The following is a 25,045-nucleotide window of genomic DNA, read 5'->3' as shown; positions in this document are numbered from 1 at the left end:
CATCTCATGGTGACAGCGAGGCGCTTCACTGTCATCATGGAGGAGAAACTCCTGCTGAAGCTGCTCAGCTTCTTTGGTTACGGCCACACAGAGGCAGGTGGGTAGACCCCTGGTTCCTGAACGGACACATGACAGGTTTTTGGACTGTACGAGAGGCATTCTATATATATTCATTTAAAAGCGGACCGTGTAGAAATGACTCTAGACATCATTGTATTATACATGTATAAGGCCTGTTGACCATGATGATCAACACCGTTTTTTGATTTATAATCAGACAATTTTGTTAGTACCATTATAAAGAACAGGTGGTGTGTCTGTCTGCTGTGTGTGTATCTTGTATTTGGGATGGTCAGTGTTCATTGTCTGTCTTATGGTTCCAGAACTGGAGAGGTTGGATGAGAGTCTATATGAGAAGGCCAGTGATGACCAGGGAGCTCCCAAGCGCTACTACTTTGAGAACCTGAAGATCAGCCTCCCTCAGGTCAAGCTGAGTGTGTTCACCTCTCACAAGCTCCCGCCTGACCTCAAGGTAAAGGTTACTAAATTCAGTACAAAGAAATGATACAGAGCCGTACCAGGATATTCTTACAGGGAAGCATAGCGTGCTTTCTGTATTCATATGTCTGCCTTTGCCTGTTGGTTTTCTCTTTGACTTAATTAGTCGGCATTATAAGACAAACAAATGTACATGATTCTCCACTTACCTAGAATGTTGTTGATCCACCCAGACCATTTTCTTGTGCTTGTTCTAAAAGTGCTCTGTGCTCTCTGCAGGCCCTCAAGGGAACCCTGGGTATCCCGCTGATACGGTTCGAGGATGCAGTGATCAACATGTACCCCTTCACCCGGGTCCACCCTTACGAGACGCAGGAGATCATCATCAACGACATCCTCAAGCACTTCAGAGAGGTGAGCGGAAAATGAACAGACAGACTTTCACTGGAAGTGACATGTAATGACATATTCCCAAAATGATGCATATGGCTTTAGCATTCATTTATGTTAATAAGCAGCTAAAGGTGGCAATCTGTTGTAACTTTCAATTTTGGTGATGCGTATTAACCCGGCAGACCTCAACCAGTTACTCAGACTCCGACATCAACCAGATGTTCTACATAGAACGAGACAAAATGATTATGTAAATGGTGCATGACCTACTCATTTACTCACTTTGAAACCAAAGGCCAACGAGCAGTTTGCTAACATAGCTTCAATTAAATTTAAAAACCTGTCATTATGGGGAATTGTGTATAGATTGATGGGGGGGGGGGGAAACCGTATAATACATTGTACAATAAGGCTGTAATGTAACAAAATGTGGAAAAAGGCAAGGGGTCTGAATACTTTCCGAATGCATCCGGGGCTGGATGGCATACCACCTAAATGTTACATCACATTCTGCCACTCATTAAATATGATTCACTCTGCTGTCACCAATGTACGGTTCATTCACGAAAAATGATAATATTGCCATTATTTCACTGCTTTTAAAGGACAAAGACCCTTCTTAAATGTTCTAGTTATCACCACCTTTTTCTGCTCAATGCCGATATGAAACTTTACGCCAAAGTGTTGGCATCTCGCCAAGCACCCTTTATGACCTCTAGTTCATAACAACCAAACAGGTTTTTATAAAAGTACGCCTCGTGGCTGATCATATTCATTGCCTCCTATATCATCGAACTATCAGATAGTGAGTCTCATAATGCAGTTCTCTCACTTGATGCAGAAAAGTCTTTTGATCACCTAGAATGTTATTTTCAGTAAGTGTTACACCACATGGGTATTGGATTATTTTATGTCAATGATTCAAACCCTTATGCCAACCAATCTGCAATGGCTCTAACTGGGAACATCTGCTCGCGTCCGTTCTCTCCAGGGATTTCTTTGTTGTTGAACCCATAACCCAGACAGCCCGCCAATCAGTCTGCCATGATCCTATCATAATCTATGGCTCCAAACATTACTGATATGCTGATTACATTAGTATTCTTCCAGAAAGTTCCTCAGTCTCTTCCCCACCTTTTTAGACATCTTCAGGTTTTTTTTTATAGCAAAATTGCAAGATACAAGATCAATTGAGGGTCTGCATTATTACCACTAAACTATAGACCAGAGTCGTCTATTCCTTTAAATATCCCAGTGGTCCACAATTTCATATATCTGGGTGTTCAAATGTATCCCTCGTTGCAAAAGATTGTTTTGAATCATTTGAAGTCTTTAAAGATGCAGAAACAGATGTGTGTAGACGGACTACATCTCCCTATTAATTTCAGATGTTCAAATCAACATCCTTCCTCAAAAGAATAGTTTCAGGTCAATGCTCCCTATAGCACCACCTCCATATTACAGAGACAAAAAAACTCAGATGGACTAAGCCTCCCAATCTTCCAATGGTAGACTTGGTCCTTGCTCTGCGTTCTCTTGCTACTTGGTTAAATCCAGAAGCTTGCTTGTCATGGCGTCCCATAGAAGAAAATGTTTTCAGCCGCACAGATTACAAGACCTAATTTATTCCAATGTTCTTCTGAAACAATTTAAATAAAGATTTGGCCCTATCATTTCACACACCTTTTCTGTTTGTTTTCCATAATCCTGGTCTCCGGGTGGGAGGCCCTATCTACTTTCCCCTGTGGTATGACAATGGAGTGCACACACTTTCAGACATTCTTGGGGATGGGGGTCTCTGCGCATTCCAAGACATCCAACAAAAGCACAACCTGCCTGGCACCTTGTTATTTTTCTACTTACAATTCCGTTTGGTGATACCTTGGGAAACAAAGATCAGCCTTTATACCTTTCATAAGGTACTGCTTAGAAAAAGAGGTCTCGTCTCTGAAATGTATTCCCTTCTAGTAAAGGCCTCGTCCAAGCCTCTTTTAAATTGACAGATTGTGGAATAAAGATCTACAATCATTCAACAATGTTCTCAATTGGCAAACAATATGGCACAGTATAGTTTTATCTTCCAGAAATTCACAGAACTTATTTTACTCCCTGGAAATGATATCAAATCAAAGCCAAACCATCACATAATTATACTCTCTGCTCTGATGACACTCAGGGCACCTTCTTCCATATGATGTGGGAATGCTAAAGGGTCAAATACTTCTGGAATATGATCTGCCTTGTGCGCTCTGTTGTAATATCAAAAACAATCCCATGTTTACCATCTGTTCTACTACTTAATGACTCAAATGTAGCTCAAATGTAGAGCTCTCTGTTAAACAGAGACTGCTTTCGTGAGACAACATGTTTTTTTAAATGATCCCCCCAAAACAATCCTGACAGGACTGTGGAGGAGGAGGCTCTTTGCGAGTATTATCCACACTGATTGTTTTAAATCAAACTTTTTCTAGTGTCTGGTCAATGCTTAACTTCAAACTTCCATTCAAGCCTTGGTCACAGTGAAGTAACCAATCAGGTGCTGCTGCATCTCACAGCCAATCAGGTTTTGTTGCTGTTGCACTTCACAGCCAATCCCATTGATGTGTTCCTCTTCAGGAGCTGATTAGCCAGGCGGCTCAGATACTCGGCTCGGTGGACTTCCTGGGGAACCCCATGGGACTGCTCAATGATGTCACCGAGGGCGTCTCTGAGCTTATCAAGTACGGCAATGTAGGCGGGCTCATCCGCAACGTCACACACGGAGTGTCCAACTCTGCCGCCAAGGTATTGTTGTTGGGGTTTACCTTCCTGTTTACTTGTGCTCTGGGTTGATGTTGATTGTGTTTAACTTTGCATTATGAAATTGCAGTAGGTGTCCCAGTTTCAAGACTACTAAGCTGAAATGAGGCAATGTGGAAATGAGGCGAAGCGAAGGTCTCCTCCTTGATGTGACACACACACACACACACACACACACAGGTTGTTCTGTGCGCTGAGGCTTTTCTATCACTTTCCATGAAAATTGGCCTCTGCTTACTTTGATGGATCAGTACGTGTATCAGCTCTGTCACTAAATGTTATGTGGCTTCCAGGAAAGGAGATGGAACAGCACAGAAAGAGAGCATTACAGTTGTCCCTAGGGCTGACCAACTCTTAGCAAACATCTAAAATATTGTTATATTTAATGGATACTCATAGTGAATACATAGAGGATGTGACACGTTTACAGCAGGTCTGTATATGTTCTATTTTCTTGATCAGTAACCTTCCAAGGACCAGTGTAATGCCCCAACCCTTTGGCCATTCTGTCCCTGAACAGTAATCAGTTCCTCTTCATTACAATGAGACGTGTCCTGGGGGGCACTGTTCCACGCTAAAGGACCCATTCTGGTTTTGGAACGTTGTCAGTCCAGAACCCAGCCATTTAGCCCCAAGTCCTCCTCTCTCCCCTATCCTCAGCCAGCTCTCAGCAGGCCTCTGGAAGATACAGGCAGCCCCACACACTCCCCCTGCCAAACTGTGTCAGCCAGCTTAATGTCAGTCAGCTCACTCTCTTTCTGTCTCCCCCCCTCTCTCTCTTTCTGTGCTCTAGCACTCTCTCATTCCCTCCCTCCCCCTCTCTCTGTCTCCCTTTGTCCCCTCTCCCTGCACGGCAATTTACTCGTATTTGTGCTGCGGCATTGATGTCATGAATATCAGACAGCCAGTAGGCCCGGTCACACAGCCCTTGTCCTAGCTCTTGACCAGCCCATGGCCCCAGGCCCACACACAACACTCACGTCCTGCCCCAGATTTCAGCTCTGCTTTGTAACTGTAACTTGCTGTTGCTTATTGCAAATGGAATCCCTCTGTCTGCCTACGCTCGGGAACACACACATTGAGGTTGTGAGATCCTGGCACACCAACTTTTCCCATTGAGGCTAATCCATAATCCTAGTTTAAGGCAGTTTTGATCCTGTTGACTGGTTGAAATCTTTGTATCTGCGATTCTAAACACTATGTCAAGGCAGTGTCCTGTAACGTTTGCTCTCCTGAAAATGAAGGATGACTTCTTCTCTACTGACTTGACATACTCCTCCCTCTCTGAAGAAAAACAAATGTCATCATTAGTTTACTTTCATGTTTTTCTTTCTTCCAATCAAATTGTGAACAATCGCTTTGTTTGCTGAACAATAATAAAATAGGGGGAGCCCCTATGCACACGGGCATGCCCACACACACACACACATACACATACACACACACACACAGGGGTGTCCAACTTCTAATAAAAATGGCTAGCCAAGACGTGTGCCTTATAAAAATTTGATGCCACAGTATTCAATGGAAAAAAGTTAATCTCCCAATGGTATTTAAGTGTCTTGATGAAATGAATGACCTTGTTATTAACTCATTTAAATCAGCTCAAGAAGTATGTTGTCAAAAAGAAGCAAAACACTAGTTTTGTCACTTAACCATGTTAAACCAGTCATCTAATTGTTCATCATTTCTCACTTGAAACGTCCTCTCACTGTCACTTGGGTTTATTTTCAGCAAACTTAACCTGTGTAAATATTTGTATGAACATAAGATTCAACAACTGAGACATAAACTGAACAAGTTCCACAGACATGTGACTCACAGAAATTGAAAAATGTGTACCTGAACAAAGGGGGGGGTCTAAATCAAAAGTAACAGTGTGGCCACCAGCTGCATTAAGTACTGCAGTACATCTCCTCCTCATGGACTGCACCAGATTTGACAGTTCTTGCTGTGATATGTTACCCCACTCTTCCACCAAGGCACCTGTAAGTTCCTGGACATTTCTGGGGGGAATTGGCCCGAGCCCTCATGCTCTGATCCAACAGGTTCCAGACGTGCTCAATGGGATTGAGATCCGGGCTCTTCGCTGGCCATAGCAGTAACACTGACATTCCTGTCTCGCAGGAAATCACGCACAGAACGAGCAGTATGGCTGGTGGCATTGTCGTGCTGGAGGGTCATGTCGGGATGAGCCTGCAAGAAGGGTACCACATGAGGGAGGAGGATGTCTTCCCTGTAACGCACAGCATTGAGATTGTTATCATTGCAGGCAATCTCAGTCCGATGATGCTGTGACACACCGCCCCAGACCATGACGGACCCTCCACCTCCAAAACGATCCCGCTCCAGAGTACAGGCCTCAGTGTAACGCTCATTCCTTCAATGATAAATGCGAGTCCGACCATCACCCCTGGTGAGACAAAACCGAGACTCGTCAGTGAAGAGCCAGTCCTGTCTGGTCCAGTGAAGGTGGGTGTGTGCCCAAAGGCGACGTTGTTTCCGGTGATGTCTGGTTTTGACCTGCCTTACAACAGGCCTACAAGCCCTCAGTCCAGCCTCTCTCAGCCTATTGCGGACAGTCTGAGCATTGATGGAGGGATTGTGCGTTCCTGGTGTAACTCGAGCAGTTGTTGTTGCCATCCTGTACCTGTCCCGCAGGTGTGATGTTCGGATGTACCGATCCTGTGCAGGTGTTGTTACACGACGATCAGCTGTCCGACCTGTCTCCCTGTAGCGCTGTCTTAGGTGTCTCACAGTACGGACACTGCAATTTATTGCCTTGACCACATCTGCAGTCCTCATTCCTCCTTGCAGCATGCCTCGGGCACATTCACGCAGATGAGCAGGGACCCTGGGCATCTTTCTTTTGGTGTTTTTCCAGAGTCAGTAGAAAGGCCTCTTTGGTGTCCTAAGTTTTCATAACTGGGACCTTCATTGCCTACCGTCTGTAAGCTGTAAGCTGACTTAACGACCTTTCCACAGGTGAATGTTCATTAATTGTTTATTGTTCATTGAACAAGCATGTGAAAAAGTGTTTAAACCCTTTACAGTGAAGATCTGTGAAGTTATTTGGATTTTTACTAATTATCTTTGAAGACAGGGTCCTGAAAAGGGGACGTTTCTTTTTGTTGAGTTTAGATGAGTTTAGTTTATGTAGGCCTCTACAGCCGTGAACCTTTAGCCTATCTGCTTCTGCATTTCCACTTGATGGTTGTTATGCTTTCTTTATGGATGTTATTTTTCTCCTTTTTATGGGTTGGTCTGCTCAACTCATTCCCTGGCCCGGGTAGCAGACCTTCTACTAAAAACTCTTGCTGTATAGACCTATTTGACCCCTTCCATATACATAGCTAGCCTACATTGACATTATTGCAGGTTTAATTGAGACTTCAAAAGTATTGATAGGAAATGGAACTAAATATTGGCGTGCACGTGCTTATGTTTGTGCGCGTGTTATGTTGCAGCTGGTCACCTACACACCACATGTAAAACCACACTGAATAGTTTCCTTGTTCCTTGCTGGGTTTAGTTTCACCTGATGCACCTTCACCCCTTTAATGACTGACACTCCATGTAATCTCTGAGATCCCTTCCTTGATCACCCAACATTAACACACCAGACGGACCCCAGTTTCACATTGTGTGTGTCCTTCAGCATAGAGAGGGGAGGAGGGGGTGTAAACTTGAAAGCATCTTTATCTCCCCCTCACTCCTCACCCCCTTGGGGATACGGGTCTGGTACGTACATTGGTTTAGTTTCACAAAGAGGGGGAATAAAATAAAAAAATCGAGAAGGAGAGAGTTCATGCTGGCCTTCCAATGAACTCTCCGGGGACTTTGCTTGGCAAGGTCATCCCAAGTTCAGTCTTGGCGCTGGCTGCAGAGCGGCGGAGGGCCCGGGTGTGTTTACACAGAACCCAGCCTCCTCTGGGGAGCTTCCCCCGTAACACAAACCCACTTCCAGCAGGCACCTGCTGGGTGGAAGGGAGGAGAGGGGATAGGAGGAGGGGGAGAGAGGTCAGCGCTGGGGAAAGATGGGGGTGTGAAGGCACTCCACTTCCAGCAGGCACCAGCTGGGTGGAAGGGAGGAGAGGGGATAGGAGGAGGGGGAGAGAGGTCAGCGCTGGGGAAAGATGGGGGTGTGAAGGCACTCCACTTCCGGCAGGCACCTGCTGGGTGGAAGGGAGGAGAGGGGATAGGAGGAGGGGGAGAGAGGTCAGCGCTGGGGAAAGATGGGGGTGTGAAGGCACTCCACTTCCAGCAGGCACCAGCTGGGTGGAAGGGAGGAGAGGGGATAGGAGGAGGGGAGAGAGGTCAGCGCTGGGGAAAGATGGGGGTGTGAAGGCACTCCACTTCCAGCAGGCACCTGCTGGGTGGAAGGGAGGAGAGGGGATAGGAGGGGGAGAGAGGTCAGCGCTGGGGAAAGATGGGGGTGTGAAGGCACTCTACTTCCAGCAGGCACCAGCTGGGTGGAAGGGAGGAGAGGGGATAGGAGGAGGGGGAGAGAGGTCAGCGCTGGGGAAAGATGGGGGTGTGAAGGCACTCCACTTCCAGCAGGCACCTGCTGGGTGGAAGGGAGGAGAGGGGATAGGAGGGGGAGAGAGGTCAGCGCTGGGGAAAGATGGGGGTGTGAAGGCACTCCACTTCCAGCAGGCACCAGCTGGGTGGAAGGGAGGAGAGGGGATAGGAGGAGGGGGAGAGAGGTCAGCGCTGGGGAAAGATGGGGGTGTGAAGGCACTCCACTTCCAGCAGGCACCTGCTGGGTGGAAGGGAGGAGAGGGGATAGGAGGAGGGGGAGAGAGGTCAGCGCTGGGGAAAGATGGGGGTGTGAAGGCACTCCACTCCAGCAGACAAATGACTTGCTGATTATATTGGCCAGATGGATAAGGCAGGCGCTGTGTAAAATCTGTTTTCTTCTCTATCAGTCCCCCCTGTCTCTCTAGTTCAGTTGTGGGGGATGAGAACCAGCCAGCCAGCATTGGGCTATTGTAGAACTTTTTCACTCGGTGAGGTTGTGAGCTCTGGATATGTGACACGCATTTGTCTTTTAATATGGTCACTCAACAGCAGCTCATCTCAGGATTCACTGGTAAACGGTAAAATGAAAGAAATTGGGCTTGGAATTGCCAGGGACCTCACAATATGATATTATCATGATACTTAGGTGCCGATATGATATGTATTGTGATTCTATATTAATTGCGATTCAATACTGCAATTTTATTGTGATTTAGATTTTATTCAAATATATTGCTCTCTATATCTGTGGCAGAAGGACAAGAGAATAAATGAGAAAGTTTTGCCTCAAGAAGATAGAGAACATGCTATAGAAAGAGATACCAGAGTTTTGGCACAGGAACAGCCAACTAGCGCTAGCTAACGTTAACTAACAACAAAAAATGCTCAATACTTGGAGTCATTATCTATATAATATTGTGATACTGTATCGATTTCTTCCCCCATCACTAGAAAGAAATTGACAACATTTACAGTATGAGTTAGGTGGTTTTGTTGGATGGCTTTGACTTGAGTTAGTATCCTTTATAAGTTTGAAAGAGAAAGACATCATGCTTGTGTGAATTGAAAGGTATTTGACTGGGACAAATAAGAGCCAATCCATCATTCCACTGCAAGGCCTAGTGTGAGGGCTGCACTGGTCTAATGGCCCCTACATAGCGTGTGGGAGCACTATGTGGTCGAACTGAATCTTTTTAATACCTTTTTAAATAATTTATGAATATAGAAGGGTGGCCAAAACTGAGCCTTGAGGTACACCTTTTCTAAGAAGTGATAAATAGACTTCATTCTGCATTATTCAAGACTATTTCCAAATACTGTGTATAAAGCATGCTTGAAATTAAGGATTTTGCTGATATGGTGTGAAAAAGACTGACCGAAGAGACTCTCTCTCTCTGTCTTAGTTTGCAGGGACTTTGTCGGACGGGTTGGGCAAGACCATGGACAATCGACATCAGAATGAAAGAGAGTACATCCGTTACCATGGTGCCACCAGCGGAGAGCATCTGGTGGCTGGGATTCATGGATTGGCTCATGGTATGTACTATTACAGTAATACTGTAGTGCTACTAATAATACTGTAGTAATACCATTGACTGTAGTCTCTTTCACTTTCAATATGGCACTTGCATTTTATTACTCAAACATTAGATAGATCCGCTGGGTTCTATCAGGCCCTTTTAATCTGTAATACATCAGAATCCATTTAGCTGTTCGTGAGGAGTCACACCTGGTTCTTATCTGGTGTCTCACAGGTATCATCGGAGGGTTGACCAGCGTCATCACTTCCACAGTGGAGGGGGTGAAGACTGAGGGAGGAGTCAGCGGCTTCTTCTCTGGCCTGGGGAAAGGTCTGGTTGGTACGGTGACCAAGCCGGTGGCCGGTGCACTGGACTTTGCCTCTGAGACAGCACAGACGGTCCGAGACATGGCCAGCCTCAGTAACCACAGGTAAGTGCCTAAACCCGGAGAGACCTGTCATAACACCAATTTTACCATGAGAATTACTCCTAAATGGCAACTTTCAAAGAAAAACCATTAGATCCCTGCCACTCTCAATGGGAACCAATTGCTTAAAAAATGCTTGCTATTTCCTCAGAGGATGATGTCATCCTCCTGAGGAGGAGGAGCTGGCCAGTCAGGGGTCTACTCGCATTCATATTTTTAATGACCGGTATGCGCCCACACCATTCTGTTGTTGGGGTATGCCCACACCATTCTGTTGTTGGGGTATGCCCACACCATTCTGTTGTTGGGGTATGCCCACACCATTCTGTTGTTGTGGTATGCCCACACCATTCTGTTGTTGTGGTATGCCCACACCATTCCAACACAGAAAAGCTGTTTTTTTTTAGCATACTTAAAGGTCCAATGCAGAGAGAGGCAGAGAGAGGCAGAGAGAGGCAGAGAGAGGCAGAGAGAGGCAGAGAGAGGCAGAGAGAGGCAGAGAGAGGCAGGGAGAGGCAGGGAGAGGCAGAGAGGCAGGGAGAGGCAGGGAGAGGCAGGGAGAGGCAGGGAGAGACTCCAGATATAACAGTCTGACCCTAGCCCTGACACATAAACTACATACATTTATCAAGCAATAATTTTGTTAGGACAGTGTGTGTGTGGTCTGAGAGTGGGAAGGGGAAAACTAGCTGTTATTGGTAGAGGGATTTGGAACTCTTTCTTATTGGTCTATTAACTTCCGAGTGGCGCAGTGGTCTAAGGCACTGCATCTCAGTGCAAGAAATGTCACTACAGTCCCTGGTTCGAATCCAGGCTGTATCACATCCAGCCGTGATTAGGAGTCCCATAGGGCGGCACACTATTGGCCCAGCGTCGTCCAGGTATGGCTGGTGTAGGCCGTCATTGTAAATAAGAATTTGTTCTTAACTGACTTGGCTAGTTAAATGAGGGTTAAATAAAACGTATATTTTTTTACTAATGTAAATCTCCATCCCACCTAACGGGCAAATATCCAGTGGTCTTTTCAAACAGCTCTTACACTAAAAGGGCATTATCATTTTCACAATTTCACAATATTGTTCCAACCTCCATAGTGTGGAAATATATAAAAAACACAATACATTCTAGTTTGACTGCACTGGGCCTTTAATAAAATGTCAAATGCCTAACTATTTCACTCAATGTAATTAATTATAGGTCATATTTCATAGAAATCTGAAAACACTGGACAGTTACTTTAATATGGTGCAGGTTCTCATGTATTTCTTCAGAATGTTGTGTGACACTCACATACTCCTATTTGTGCACGCCAACTAAACCCACCAGATGTGCTTGTAAATGCCACCTGCCATTTTTAATGGGGTCGGCTGGCTTGATGCTGGGTCAAGCCTCTCCCCCAATTAGAGTCTATAGCAGCGCAGCATGGCAGGTAACGGTTCTCACAGCCACTCTCTTTAACTCACACAGACACAAGGTGTGACACCTATTGACTGGGCTCAGCACTGTTTTTTGGAGTCGGTCTCTGTCCTCTCCAGCTCTCACTGATTTTAAAGCCACAGGCAGGTTGTATTACACAGGCTGTCTGGGAGTTCAAGCCATTTATACTGTGTGTGTATACGTTAGGCAGACAAAGCGCACAATGGCATTTGTGTACTTGGAATGGTAAATATAACACATTGCAATAATGCATGTCACTGTGGGTGGTGTGTGTGTGGGGGGGGGACACTGACCACGCTATCACACCCACTCGCAGGTGACTAGGAAATGTTGTCTGTTTGGGAGGATTGTGTGTGTGTGTGATTTTTATTTTTTAACTAGGTAAGTCAGGTAAGAACAAGTTCTTATTTACAATGAAGGCCTCCTGCGGGAACGGGGACTGGGATAAAAAATGAAATACAAATGTAGGACAAAACACACATCGCAACGAGACAACACTAAATAAAGAGAGACCTAAGACAATATCAACAGCATGGCAGCAACACATGAAAACATAGCAGGGTGACAACACCGTGATAGCAACACCACATGGTAGCAGCACAACATGCTAGCAGCAAAAAACATGATACAAACATTATTGGGCACAGACACCAGCACAAAGGTCAATAAGGTAGAGACAACAATACATAACGTTAAGCAGCCACAACTGTCAGTAAGTGTGTCCATGATTGAGTATTTGAATGAAGAGATTGAGATAAAACTGTCCAGTTTGAGTGTTTGTTGCAGCTCGTTCCAGTCGCTAGCTGCAGCGAACTGAAAAGAGGAGCGACCCAGTGATGTGTGTGCTTTCGGGACCTTTAACAGAATGACTGGCAGAATGGGTGTTGTATGTGGAGGATGATGGCTGCATTAGGTATCTCAGATAGTGAGGCTTAAGAGGGTTTTATAAATAAGCATCAACCAGTGTGTCTTGCGACGTGTATACAGAGAAGACCCATTTACAGAGGACTATAGAGTGCAGTGATGTGTCCTATAAGGAGCATTGGTGGCAAATCTGATGACCGAAAGGTAAAGAACATCTAGCCGCTCGAGAGCACCCTTACCTGTCGATCTGTAAATTATGTTGTCGTAATCTAGCATGGGTAGAATGGTCATCTGAATCAGGGTTAGTTTGGCAGCTGGGGTGAAAGAGGAGTGATTACGATAGAGGAAACCAAGTCTAGATTTAACCTTAGTCTGCAGCTTTGATATGTGCTGAGAGAAGGACAGTGTACCGTCAAGCCAAACTCCCAAGTACTTGTATGAGGTGACTACCTCAAGCTCTCTGAGGTAGTAATCACACCGGTGGGGAGAGGGGCATTCTTCTTACCAAACCACATGGCCTTTGTTTTGGAGGTGTTCAGAACAAGGTAAGGGCAGAATAAGCTTGTTGGACACTAAGAAAGCTTTGTTGTAGAGCATTTAACACAAAATCCGGGGAGGTGCCAGCTGAGTATAAAACTGTATCATCTGCATATAAATGGATGAGAGCGCTTTCTACTGCTTGAGCTATGTTGATGTAAATTGAGAAGAGCGTGGGGCCTAGGATCGAGCCTTGGGGTACTCCCTTGGTGACAGGCAGTGGCTGAGACAGCACATGTTCTGACTTTATACACTGCATTCCTTGAGAGAGGTAGTTAGCAAACCAGGCCAAAGACCCCTCAGACACTAATATTCTTTAGCCGACCCACAAGAATGGAATGGTCTAGCGTATCAAAAGCTTTGGCCAAGTCAATAAAAATAGCAGCACAACATTGCATAGAATCAAGGGCAATGGTGACATCATTTAGGACCTTTTAAGGTTGCAGTGACACATCAATAACGTGAGCGGAAACCAGATTGCATACCCGAGGAGAATATTATGGACATCAAGAAAGCCCGTGTTTGCATTTAAGGGGTTGATTTAGAGGTTTGTGCATGTACAGGGAACAATAAGGGACCTGCAGATGAACTGTTTCTGCTGTATGAGGGAGGGGAGCGGAGGAGAAGGGAGCGAAGGGAGAGGAGGGGGAGGGGCATCCGAAGCGTGCCTGCCACAGTGTGTCTACAAGTTCAGCCAGAGTTCAACCCAGAGAATGTGCCGGAATCATGGTTCACAGCAGACACTGACCACGCTATCACACCCACTTAATAACACACTCACACAGGTAGACTAAACACACACACTAATGCTTTCACTCGCATACACACTTACACTCTCACATACCAACACACTCACATTCTAACACACATGCTCCCCAACCCTGTCATGCCTATTAATCAAGCAGTGATATTGATGTGATACCATCGCATACAGAAGAAAAGCTGTAAAATGATTTAAAGGAACAATGGTGGGGTTATATACAGTTCCTCCCTACTGTGGATTGAGTTGCTCATCACATGACCTTTTTCACTGTGCATATGAAGCCCTTTCTCTTTACCCTCTGTATGACTGGCTCAGATCACATCTCCAGAAAAGCACACACTAGGAAATAAACAAGTCAATGAGAAGCAGATGTTGTGTGATGGTTCGCACTCCCCTTGCTCTCCTGCCCTACTCGTGAACTCTCCCTCCTGTCTTTCACACAACCCTCCCGCCACACACACACACACACACACACACACACACACACACACACACACACACTCCTTCCCTCGGTCCTGGCAACCCTCTAGAGCCAGCTCAATTACAATTCCCAAACAAAGCGGGAGAGACGCACTCCTCACATCCCCTCAGCACACTGTCAACTCAGTCCTAGGCATTATTTCACTACAGTGCACTACACTGAGGAGAAACAGAACATTAGACCCATGTTTTCAAAACCTGCTTATGGGAAAGATATACAGCACTTTACAGTACGTAATTGACCTAGGCAGCAGTGTTGTTGATATATTTGTCATGGATTGTCATCAGATTTAGACGCGTATTCAATCTGTTGGTTTAAATGAATGAACCAAGGAGAAATCTACACTATGCACAAAGCAAGTCCACCCACTCTTTCTGGCCCAACATAGAAAATGAGCATGACAACAGCAGCGACTTCACAGTGAAACCACAGGGCTGGAAAGTGAGAGGAGAGGAATGTTTTTATTTTGTCAATCCTGCGTAAGAAATGCCAGACAGACATGCTAATGATGTGTCTCGCCACAAGCCATCTACACACTGGTACGGAATGTGTTTTAGCATAACCGCCATTCCACATCTCTAGGAGGATGGGGGTTATTCCACCGGCATTCCACATCTCTAGGAGGATGGGGGTTATTCCACCGCCATTCCACATCTCTAGGAGGATGGGGGTTATTCCACCCGCATTCCAAGATATTCACTTCTGTACAGTTGAGACATTTCATATAATCTATCTTCCAACAAGGTATACCTCTCTGCAGTGCATGCCATGAACACTTGAGCCAAATGCTGTTAGGTGTTCACTCACGGCTGTAGGGTCACATTTTATAAGCTCCATAAGATTTTCAAATGGAGGAACTACCAACTGAGCTTGTCCAATCGGAAAGGTCCTAAGTGACCGCTTCATATATCAATTTGGATTTGCAAATTCAGCCTTCCAGATGGCATAGTGGAGTTACTAGCATATTGCTTATGCAGTAACTACCCATCCAATCTGCTCTGATCTGCATGAAGTGCCTAGGGCCAGGGGCAATGTAGGAGATTGGGCAGTGCTGTCTCCTGGAGGAGAACGGCCGGAGCAGGGCAGTGCTGTCTCCTGGAGGAGAACGGCCGGAGCAGGGCGGTGCTGTCTCCTGGAACGCTTCTCGCATGTCACAGCTACGCTGCCATTCTAGTGGACCTGGCTTGTCCTACGCTATTCACACTGATGTGGAGCTGTGCCCCCCCCCCCCCCCATTTCTCACCTGTGGCTGACAACGGCCAGCGCCTCTCTTCATCTGTGTCCACACACCCACCTACTTACTTACTTACCTAGCCGGCCAGCCAGCCCGAGGAGCCCCCATCATATACGGCTCCCGGCGCCCAGACTGCCCACAACCTGTCTCCCATTCCACCACAGCAGCGGCTCCAGCTGCAGACAGCCTGGAACCTGTCTCTCCCCAAGAAAAGCAAACCCCCGCAGCCCAGCCGGGTAGAGCAGAGCAGCACAGTGCCGCCTTTGTGAATCCACCAGAGCCCATCGGGCCCTAATCAAAAGACCGCAGCCCCGGCAGATTCAAGCCAGATGTGGGAATTCCAGCCGGGGCCGGGCTGACTGGCAGCCGGAATGAGAGGGGAGGTGGAGGGGTTGTCTGAAGGGGAAGTGAAACCTTAGCTCAGACCTGGCATAGGCAGGCTGGCACCAGGGCACTGTGTGACCTCTTCACCTATTGACAGCCTCACAGGTCCTTTCCAATCTGTATCAGTCTCAACCAGGGTTCTATAAACCACCTTACGCACTGTGTTGACCTGCCATGTAAAGCTATGTAAAGCTGCTGGCATATTGATGCTGTGTATTTCATGAAGCTGCTGGCTAAGCTGTTATATTGATGCTGTGTATTTCATGAAGCTGCTGGCTAAGCTGTTATATTGATGCTGTGTATTTCATGAAGCTGCTGGCTAAGCTGTTATATTGATGCTGTGTATTTCATAAAGCTGCTGGCTAAGCTGTTATATTGATGCTGTGTATTTCATGAAGCTGCTGGCTAAGCTGTTATATTGATGCTGTGTATTTCATAAAGCTGCTGGCTAAGCTGTTATATTGATGCTGTGTATTTGGCAAGCGATTCTGACTGCTGACACTGCTCTTTGTTTTCCATCCTGTGTTGCAGGTTGAGTGTGCTGCGGGTGAGGAAGCCACGATGCTGTAAGGGACCCCAGGGCCTGCTGCCCCGCTTCTCCTCCACCCAGGCCGACGGACAGGAGCAGCTCTTCCACCTCACTGACAGCATCCACTCTGAGTTGTGAGTCACACGCCTGTTCTAAGCTTACAGAGTTAAGCCACTGTCTGGCCAGTCACCCTTGTTTTGGTTGGACAACAGTGTAAGAACAGTGGCCACAGTGTGTGCAGACTTGCTCCAGCCCTGCTCTAACACTCCTGATTCAACTCGTCTTTCATTTACACCATGATGAGTTGGTGATGATCTGGAACAAAAGCCTGCTGAATATGTTGACTTATTTAAAAGGTTTGGAGAAACTCACATCTCTGATTGATCTGATTTAATATAGCATTACGTTTAAGTTTATTAATAAAGATGTAGTATCTCCAGAGTAAGAAAGACTGGTAACTAGCCTTTATCCAGTCTTTCTGCTGGCCCTGTGAGGGTTTGTCTTCTCACAGGCTAATAAATCCAGAGAGGCAGCAGAACCCTGTCTCTAGGCATTGACCTCTGACCCTAGAGATGTTAACCAGACAATTACTCAGTTCAGCCTCTGGGCTGCCTAGGTCACACCATGTTTGTTAACGTTAGCATGTGTTGTGCAAAGCTCATGTGAGAGTTTTAGGAAATTACATGCATAGTGGTTACTTGAAAATAAGTGCCTCCAGCTTTTATTTTCAGCAGGGAGTCAACTCCGATCTTTCCAGCTCACACATTTTTGCCAAACAAGTCATGATTTCTAAATGTTTTTCTCCCTCTCTCTCCCTCCTCACTTAGTTTCATTGCTGTGGAGCCCATAGACACCTACTGCGTGCTCATATCTTCCAAAGTGGTCTACTTCCTCAAGCCTGGTGAATTTGTCGACCGCGAGGCCATTTTCCTGGAGGTCAAGTATGATGACCTGTACCACTGCCTGGTCTCAAAGGACCATGGGAAGGTGTATGTGCAGCTCACCAAGAAGGCAGAGAGCACCAGCAGTGGTGTAGCCATGCCAGGCCCTTCCCACCAGAAACCTATGGTAAAACTTCCACAACCCTATAAGAACTATTCTGTAGTGTTAATGAATTAACTTCTTAGTAATTGCATTATTATTATTTATTCAAAATGTTGCACATTTTAAAATTGAAAAACATTCTTTTTTTTTTTACTTGTCAAGTAGAAACATTTTTAAATTGGTGATGGTTTTCATAGGTTCCACAATGTTAAATTAGGTTCATTTTCCCTCATGTCCTAATAGGTTCATGTGAAGAGTGAGAATCTTGCTGTAAAAATCTCTCAAGAAATCAACTATGCCAAGAGCCTTTACTACGAGCAGCAGCTCATGCTGCCGCCCAATGAGACTGAAGACTGCATACTATTGGACTCATAACTGACCCCTGGAAAGGGTGGCACATACACATGTTCTTCCTGTTTCTTCCCACTGAAAGTAGTCGTCTTTAATATGTTGCGATAGTGTCAGAAGATATGATCCACAATCACTAGATAATTTCTCCTATGTCTCTCTAAGGACGGAATGCCCTATCCTGGTCCTGGATGGCAACAGCCTGCTAATTTTCCACCGCCCTGATATGAAGAAAACTAGGCCAGTGTAAAGTGAACAGGCTTGTTGGACTGACCATCTATATGGGTATAAGGGCTTAGGGTCTGGCTGCAGTTGCGTGAAGTGAAGCCCATTTCGGGTCAGGATCGGCCCCCACTGCACTTAGTTTAGTAGCGCAACATAGTTTAGACTTAGAAGGTCCAACATCCCTAGATGCACACGGTTTAAACAATGAAAGAAAATATGCCAACAGCTGTTTTATCGACTTCTGTATATTTAGAACACAATACGATGACACAGATGTTTTATTTTACAAAAATGTTTATAAGATAGGACCGGTATATGTCAGTAGATGTACACACATGCGAGTAGTGTTATATTATGTTTGTGTATAGACACCTATGTACATATATAGCTACATACCAATATAACACTATAGCTATGTACATAACCAAGTTGGACAATATAATAATTATTTGGGTTGATATGAAGTGAAATGCTGTACAAAACTGCCTTTAAAATGTCTTTATTTTGTGTATAAAAGTATTTTGGGGTTGAATTCATTGCACTGACACTTAGTTTGGACACACTGGCTACTCTTGCCCTCCACCTGGGCCACACCCCCACACAGGGAAGGCAGTCGGGGGAGCTGCCACTCAAGTCCCTAGCCTTTTACAATCATGGCCCTCTGTCTGGTTTCGGTCACCGTTTTATTTACTGACTTTTTTTACCAGTGTCCTTTTTAACCGATTTCTTCTGAGAGCTCTAGGTTTTGGAATGTGTTCCTTGAACATTGAGTTTCTATCTACTGTGATCAGACCAGGGGCCTTAGTTACACCCAACGCTTGTGAAAGGTGGAGGACATGAGCTTTAACCTGTGCAGGAGGAAAGAGAGTGAATTGATGACACTGCTTATAATAAAGCACCACAACTGCAGTACTCAATACTATGGACCCTCTGTGCCTGTTACTGAACCAAATGTCGTGATTTCCATATCATCCGGTGCATCCTTACTGTTTATTCACCCAAATGAAAGGCACAATCTGTAACTCTCTCTGCACATGAATTAAGGACCCACTGCTAGCACCTCATTTAAAGGCACATCTTTATACAGTGCCTTCAGTAATTATTGTGACAGTGAATCATTTTTTCTTCTTTTGGCTCTATACTCCAAAAAGTTTGGATTTGAAATCAAACAATGACTATGAGGTTAAAGTGCAGACTGTCAGCTTTAATTTGAGGGTGTTTTCATCCATATCGGGTGAAGCGTTTATAATAGAGAGCACTTTTTGTACACACAGTAGTCCCCCCATTTTACGGGAGCAAAATGATTGGGACAAATTGACTTGTGTAAAGTGGTAAAAAGGGAAGTATTTGGTCTCATATTCCTAGCATGCAATGACTACATCAAGCTTGTGACTACAAATCTGGCGGATACGTTTCTTCTTTGTTTTGATTGTGTTTCAGATTATTTTGTGCCCAATAGAAATTGTAAATAAGAATAGAATGTATCTAAACACTTCTACATTAATGTTGTTGCTACCATGATTACAGATAATCCTGAATTAATCCTGAATTATGATGAGTGAGAAAGTTACAGAAGCACAAATATCAAATATAGAGCCAAAGGAGGAAAAATGCATCACTGTCCCAATAATTCTGGAGGGCGGTGTAGGTGGTCCAGGAATCCTCATGACATGGCACAAAAGTGGGGGGGAAGGGTGGGCTTTCCTCTTTTGTTCTGTATTGCTCATTTAGTGCGCACTATTTTGTTTTCACCCTTAAGTCTGTGTACTGTATTTATACTGGGAATATCGTTTAACAGGAAAAGTTAGACTGTGTCTTTAAAGAAACAATTTGGGCTTTTAACATCACCTCCCCCAGTTTTGCAGTAGCAGTGGTATGTTTGGGGGGGTTTCAGCCCACCAACTTCTCTCAGAAAGGACCCCTTCATTATTCAATCTCAATACAATCCTAATGCAAAAGAGAATTGTACCTTATTTCAAATGATAACTATAGTTGTAACCTGTCTCCATGAAGCTGTTACTGAAGCTGAGTCTCCTGAAGTCCTTGGTCTATGCTGCACCATCCCTCTTCTTGATTGACAGGTCAGCGGAGGCTTGGGGTCTCCCCCTTGCTATGGGGCTAGTCCATTGCTCGTTTGTCTCCCTGACTCCCTCCCAGACGACATGCTCTGCCTGGTGATGGAGCAGTCGCCGTGCCAACAAGGTGAAGGGTTCTGAAGCTTTCTACAATGGTGTTATTGTACACTGTTTATATTGTCGTCACAGAACAAGGTGTATGGATGGCCCCAGCGGAATTCAAACCCATGACTCTAACGTTGCAAGCGCCATGCTTGACCAACTGAGCCACACATGACCACCAAGCACTGAATGTGAGCTCTTAAATATGTTTAATCACCTAGTTAGCCCCTGGTCTAAGAATTCTCACACTATATTCAGTCCCACATGGATGAAATTCCCTTTTTAAGGGGGTTTAGAATAAGTGGCTTTGCAAGGCATCGGACCGCAAACTCCCATTGAGCCCCCAAGAAGCTGCAGTGATCTTAACAGTGAGAGATGAGCAATCTAAAGATCCTGGCTCATTTGGATTTCCCTGCCTCCTTCGCTGGAGTCGCTGAAGTCTTTTAAAGCTCTCAGAAGAAGCTCAATCAAATCCATGGCCAGGGTTTTTGTGTTTGATTGGAAGCTGGCTCTGAAGTCAATGATCAATCTGAAGTGTCTGTCTGATTCAAGAATTCATGTGATTATCAAAAATATGTACAAAGCTTGGACAATTACACAGATTAGTTTTCATTACAGTTTCATATCAGGTGACTGTTGTAAGAGACCCTACATTACGGCGCGAGACAGGCCCTGAGGTTCTGCGTAGTTGTAGTTCAGTGTCTCCCTCACCCACAAAGACTGTGAGGAGAAGTCTTTGCATACCGAGGTCATTGGTAGTCATGGAGCGGTTACACACTTAATTTGCATCAAAAGAGAAATGAGGTTGTGGCAAGGAAAAGCTCCCTTCACAGAGGAGAGCATAGTCAATGTATCTAAAGCCAAACTAAGAGCATTACTACACGGAACAAAAATATAAATGCAACATGTTATAAGTGTTGGTCTCATGTTTCATGAGCTGAAATAAAATATCCCAGAAATTTTCCATACCCACAAAAAGCTTTTTCTCTCATTTTGTGCACAAATGAGTTTATATCCCTGTTAGTGAGCATTTCTCCATTGCCAATAATATGTGGCATATCAAGAAGCTGATTAAACAGCATGATCATTGCACCTTGCGCTGTGAACAATAAAAGGCCACTCTAAAATGTGCAGTTTTGTCACACAACACAATGCCACAGATGTCTTGTGTTTTGAGGGACAGTGCAATTGACATGCTAACTGCAGGAATGTCCAGAACTGTTGCCAGATAATTCAATGTTAATTTCTCGACCACAATGTCATTTTAGAGAATGTGGCTGTATGTCAAACTGACCTCACAACAGCAGACCATGCATAACCACGCCAGCCCAGGACCTCCACATCCATCTTCTTAACATCTGAGACCCTCCACCTGGACAGCTGATGAAACTGTGGGTTTGCACAACCAAAGAATTTCTGCACAAACTGTCAGAAACCGTCTCAGGGAATCTCATCTGTGTGCTCGTCGTCCACACCAGGGTCTTGATCTGGCTGCAGTTTGACGTTGTGACCAACTTCAGTGAGTAAATGCTCACCTTCGATGGCCGCTGGAGAAGTGTGCTCTTCACGGATGAATCCTGGTTTCAACTGTACCAGGCTGATGGCCGACAGTGTGTATGGGACAACATTCCACAGGCCACAATCAACAGCCTGATCAACTCTATGCGAAGAAGATGTGTCGCGCTCTGCATGAGGCAAATGGTAGTCACACCAGATAACTGACTTGCTTTCTGATCCACACCACTACCTTTCTTTAAAGGTATCTGTGACCAACAGATGCATATCTCTATTCCCAGTCATGGTGTAAGCTGTTTTGGTCTGTCTCTCGCAGCATCCCACTTCTCCTCTAGTTTCACAAGTCAGACAAGAGTTTTGGGAATGTGAAAGGCTGGTAATTGATGGACCACTCGTCCACCTGAGCCTCCACTCAATTACCAGTCTTTCACATTCTTGTCTGACTTGTAAAACTAGAGCAAAAGGGGGATGCTGCGAGGGACGGACCAAAACATCTTACACCATGGCCCATGTGGTAGACAGACCATGTACCCATACAAAATACACTGAACAAAAATAACGCAACATGCAACCATTTCTAAGATTGATTTCCTTATATGAACTGTAACAGTACAGTTAATTGAAGTCAATTCATTAGGCACTAAATCGATGGATTTCACATGACTGGGAATAGAGATACCTTGGTCACAGATACCTTAAAGAAAAGATAGGGGTGTGGATCAGAAAACCAGTCCGTATCTGACCACCATTTGCCTCATGCAGCGGCAGAGCTGCCTGCCTGTCCAGGCATCAGGGTGAAGAGTTCAGCACCGGGGGAGTCATCTGTTTGTCCAACCACCGCCTCAAATCTGTCTGCTGTTTGGCTAACCTTGCTCTGACCTCGCCCCCTGAGATTTGAGCTGTCTTCTCCAACACACACTCACAGAGACTGTTTTAGGGTCTAGATTCAATCAGATCAAGCATTAACCGGCGATAGCAGACACCTGCATAGCGGATGTTTTGGTGGTGTCAGAGGTGCTTTGGAGCTGTCAAATCGGTAAGCAACTGCTCTTGCAATTGTTTAAAAAAGAAAAAAAATTCACCTTTATTTAACCAGGTAGGCCAGTTGAGAACAAGTTCTCATTTACAACTGCGACCTGGCCAAGGTAAAGCAAAGCAGTGCGACACAAACAACACAGAGTTACACATGGGATAAACAAATGCACAGAAAATAACATACAGTGGGGCAAAAAAGTATTCAGTCAGCCACCAATTGTGCAAGTTCTCCCACTTAAAAAGATGAGAGAGGCCTGTAATTTTCATCATAGGTACACTTCAACTATGACAGACAAAATGAGGAAAAAAATCCAGAAAATCACATTGTAGGATTTTTAATTTTTACCTGCATTTAAGAGCAGTTGGAGGCCACGGAAGGAGAGTTTTATGGTATTGAAGCTCGTCTGGAGGTTAGTTAACATAGTGTCCAAAGAAGGGCCAGAAGTATACAGAATGGTGTCATCTGCGTAGAGGTGGATCCGAAAATAACCAGCAGCAAGAGAGACATCATTGATGTATTCAGAGAAAGAGTAGCCCCAAGAATTGAACCCTGTGGCACCCCCATAGAGACTGCCCGAGGTCCGGACAACATGCCCTCCAATTTGACACACTGACCTCTGTCTGAGAAGTAGTTGGTGAACCAGGTGAGGCAGTCATTTGAGAAACCAAGGCCGTTGAGTCTGCCGATAAGAATGCGGTTATTGACAGAATCGAAAGCCTTGGCCAGGTCGATGAATACGGCAAAGTGGAGAAGGTACGGTGGGATTCGAAATGGTCGGTGATCTGTTTGTTAACTTTGCTTTCAAAGACTTTAGAAAGGCAGGGTAGGATAGATATAGGTCCGTAACAGTTTGGGTCAAGAGTGTCTCCCCATTTGAAGAGGGGGATGACCACGGCAGCTTTCCAATCTTTGGGGATCTCAGACGATACTAAAGAAAGGTTAGTAGGCTAGTAATGGGGGTTGTAACAATTGTGGCGGATAATTTTAGAAAGAGAGGGTCCAGATTGTCTAGCCCAGCTGATTTGTAGGAATCCAGATTTTGCAGCACTTTCAGAACATCAGCTATCTGGATTTGGGTGAAGGAGAAATGGGGAGGCTTGGGCAAGTTGCTGTGGGGGGTGCAGAGCTGTTGATCGGGGTAGGAGTAGCCAGGTGGAAAGCATGGCCAGCCGTAGAAAAATGCTTATTGAAATTCTCGATTATCGTGGATTTATCGGTGGTGACAGTGTTTCCTAGCCTCAGTGCAGTGGGCAGCTGGGATGAGGTGCTCTTATTCTCCATGGACTTTACAGTGTCCCAGAACCTTTTGGAGTTTGTGTTACGGAATGCACATATCTGTTTGAAAAAGCTAGCCTTTGCTTTCCTAACTGCCTGTGTTCCTAACTTCCTTGAAAATGTGCATATCACGGGGGCTATTCGATGCTAATGCAGTACGCCACAGGATGTTTTTGTGATGGTCAAGGGAGGTCAGGTCTGGAGCGAACTAAGAGCTATATCTGTTCCTGGTTCTACATTTTTTGAATGGGGCATGCTTATTTAAGATGGTGAGGAAAGCACTTTTAAAGAGCAACCAGGCATCCTCTACTGACAGAATGAGGTCAATATCCTTCCAGGATATCCGGGCCAGGTCGATTAGAAAGGCCTGCTCGCTGAAGTGTTTTAGGGAGCATTTGACAGTGATGAGGGTTGGTCTTTTGACCGTGGACCCATTACGGACGCAGGCAATGAGGCAGTGATCGCTGAGATCCTGGTTGAAGACAGCAGAGGTGTATTTAGAGGGCAGGTTGGTCAGGATGATATCTATGAGCGTGCCTGTGTTTACGGATTTGGGGTTGTACCTACCGGTTCCATGATAATTTGTGTGAGATTGAGGGCATCTAGCTTAGATTGTAGGATGGCCGGGTTGTTAAGCATGTCCCAGTTTAGGTCACCTAACAGTACAACCTCTGAAGATAAATGGGGGGCAATTAATTTACATATGGTGTCCAGGGCACAGCTGGGGACTGAGGGGGGTCTGTAACAAGCGGCAACAGTAAGAGACAGGGCGAAAGAGCTATAAGGTATTTTGAGCAGGACTGAGGGTTCTAAGTGAAATAAAACAATAAAAACTAGCCAAGACAGCAGTAGACAAGGCATATTGACAGAGAGAGGCATAAAGCAGTCACCGGTGTTGATCAGGAGAGCTAAGACAACGGGTAAATGGCAAGGAATGGGCAGAGCGGGTTAGTTAGGTACATACAGGACCTGAGTTCGAGGCTGGGGCCGACAGGTAAACAAAATGAGGTACCGTGTTATTGAAACAGACCAGGGGGC

General features: G+C 45.3%; 1 protein-coding gene across 1 annotated transcript in view; it reads left to right on the top strand.

Annotated features, from left to right (window-relative positions):
• The window catches only part of LOC115102209 (intermembrane lipid transfer protein VPS13D-like), a 64,166-nt gene extending 45,243 nt beyond the window's left edge, over window positions 1-18,923 (top strand). The window contains 9 exon segments of the mRNA XM_065005367.1: window positions 1-97; window positions 384-532; window positions 778-912; window positions 3,508-3,675; window positions 9,615-9,747; window positions 9,966-10,161; window positions 16,390-16,521; window positions 17,215-17,455; window positions 17,675-18,923. Coding sequence (XP_064861439.1) covers window positions 1-97; window positions 384-532; window positions 778-912; window positions 3,508-3,675; window positions 9,615-9,747; window positions 9,966-10,161; window positions 16,390-16,521; window positions 17,215-17,455; window positions 17,675-17,806 — 1,383 coding nt within the window. The 3' untranslated portion in view covers window positions 17,807-18,923.
• The last annotated feature ends 6,122 nt before the right edge of the window (window positions 18,924-25,045 follow it).

Source organism: Oncorhynchus nerka, linkage group LG20, assembly GCF_034236695.1.
Source record: "Oncorhynchus nerka isolate Pitt River linkage group LG20, Oner_Uvic_2.0, whole genome shotgun sequence".
Lineage (NCBI taxonomy): Eukaryota > Metazoa > Chordata > Actinopteri > Salmoniformes > Salmonidae > Oncorhynchus > Oncorhynchus nerka.
Note: the sequence above shows the minus strand (reverse complement) of the source record. Positions and strands in the feature narration are given on the sequence as shown.